At 35.1% G+C, this 1950-nt stretch overlaps 1 protein-coding gene across 1 annotated transcript; it reads right to left on the reverse strand.

The window, feature by feature from the left end:
• Positions 1-279: 279 nt before the first annotated feature.
• On the reverse strand, positions 280-1434 carry LOC112906193 (senecionine N-oxygenase-like). The gene is made up of 3 exons (XM_025979968.1): positions 1291-1434; positions 1036-1202; positions 280-678 (listed from the first exon to the last, which is right to left on the reverse strand). Exons 1-3 carry the CDS (start codon positions 1418-1420, stop codon positions 280-282), a joined length of 696 nt encoding a protein of 231 aa, XP_025835753.1. The 5' UTR covers positions 1421-1434.
• Between the last annotated feature and the right edge of the window lie 516 nt (positions 1435-1950).

Raw genomic sequence — 1950 nt, forward strand, 5'->3', positions numbered from 1 at the left:
AAAATTCAATGAAATGAATCATATATCGGCGTACATACGTGATAATTATGTGTAGGTACTATAAGTGCATCATGTTACTTTAGATGTACCCCATATTAATATTAAACTACCAATATACGAGGGTGGATTGATAAGTTTCCGGCCTGACCAAGAAAAACAAGGTTTTTAAAAATTTTTTTTTTTTATTTCTCAACATAATCTCCTCCAAGGCTGATACATTTCTCATAGCGGTGTTCCAGTCTATTAATGCCATCTCTATAGACTGATTCGTCAAGCTCCTCAAAATAACCANAGATGACGTCCATTGATGATATTCGAATTGCTCAATTTATTGTCGTTGACAATCGGTTTGAAATCTTTCTCTCCGTTCAGGACCATTCTAAATTTGCTGTCACTGACTATTTTGTAGACAATGTGCCTATATTCGCCTTTATTTCTATCTTCGAGGATTTTTTCGAACATGTTTATAATAACCGGCGGTATTCTGGCTATATTAGCAGTTGTAGCAACATCTTCGTAGTATCCTTTCCGTAATTCTTTAAGCATCATCCCATGCGTGTGTTTCAACGGAATACCAAGTTTTCGTTTGTTTGCTATTTGTTTTTCGTAATCTTCGTACATCGCCGACTTCGACGGAAGAGGAAAATGACCGTTCAACGTGGAAACGAAGAAGCGAGCCTAAAACAAAGATTACAATGTAAAATTAATTTTGGTAAATCTATTGAGCTTCTTGAAATAAATAAATATTAAAGTTCAAAATTCTGTTTCTAACCAAAAAGCCATAAGGACTAAGAAGGATTAAAAATTAAAAGGAAGACTCACCCCTAATTACCACAAAAAACTTTATTTGAGCGAGACAGTCTCGCGTTGATAATGGCCACGTATGAAGTGGCCGAAACACGTGTCCGCAAAAATAAAGTTTTTTGTGGTAATTAGGGGTGAGTCTTCCTTTTAATTTTTAATTAATATTTATCACAGTCTCCTCTTTCTTACTTTGACTAAGAAGGAGTGTACTTATAAAAGAAATTTTCATACCTGCAAGTCGAACATCGCAATTACTGGAAGATTAAACTGGAGTCCAATGAAGCACATTGTGGGATGTTCTATATTGACAATTTCTTTATACAATGGTCGAACCCATTTGCTGCTGTCCACAACAATTCCACAGTCGTTCGTCAAAAACGGAAAACAATACTTGTAGCCTGAAACAAAAATATGAAGATTTAGCTTCGGATAAACATTTCTTAATTCTTGTCTTGGATTGATGAGTGTTTGTTAATTTTCACCCACCTGTGCAATAAATGATAACGTCCATCTCTTCGGCAGTACCATCTTCAAAGAAAACCTGACTTCCTTCTATCCTAGAAACGCATGGCTTTTCAATGAGATTTTGCGGCAAATTAGCAATCTTATTGTCCATTTTGTAACTCGCAAAAACCTGAAATAAATATTTTCTATTAAGATAGTTCTCCGTTTTGTAATAGTATCTTGAAGAAATAGTTTCAATTGAAAATATTTTATTTTGTGAACTGAAAGTATCACCTGCTTCTTTAAAAACTGTCCTAAAGTAACCGAACCGAATTTACCTATACCAACTAGAATTTTATAAAAGATGATGTCACTTTGATATTAGCTTGGTTGTCAAGTCGCCACTAGTGTATACATGATACTCGCGAATACATATATCAATATTCTTTTACATACTCAATACTTATCAAAGTTCTCTTAACTAAAAACTCACTTCCTCAAACAAAATACCAACAGATATATTTATTAAAAGGGTTCGGAAATATAACCAACTAATAAAGAAATTAACGTAATTAGCTGTCCTCTCGCGCCTTTCTCCATCGCCACCGTCGTCTTTCATACTGCGCATCCAGAATACCTCCCACGCCCCCCGGAGGCACGGGGCTCTCAGCTTTGCATAAAGCTTACATAACTTTCTGTTTT

This window comes from Agrilus planipennis, unplaced genomic scaffold, assembly GCF_000699045.2.
Source record: "Agrilus planipennis isolate EAB-ADULT unplaced genomic scaffold, Apla_2.0 scaffold2047, whole genome shotgun sequence".
Classification (NCBI taxonomy): Eukaryota; Metazoa; Arthropoda; class Insecta; order Coleoptera; family Buprestidae; genus Agrilus; species Agrilus planipennis.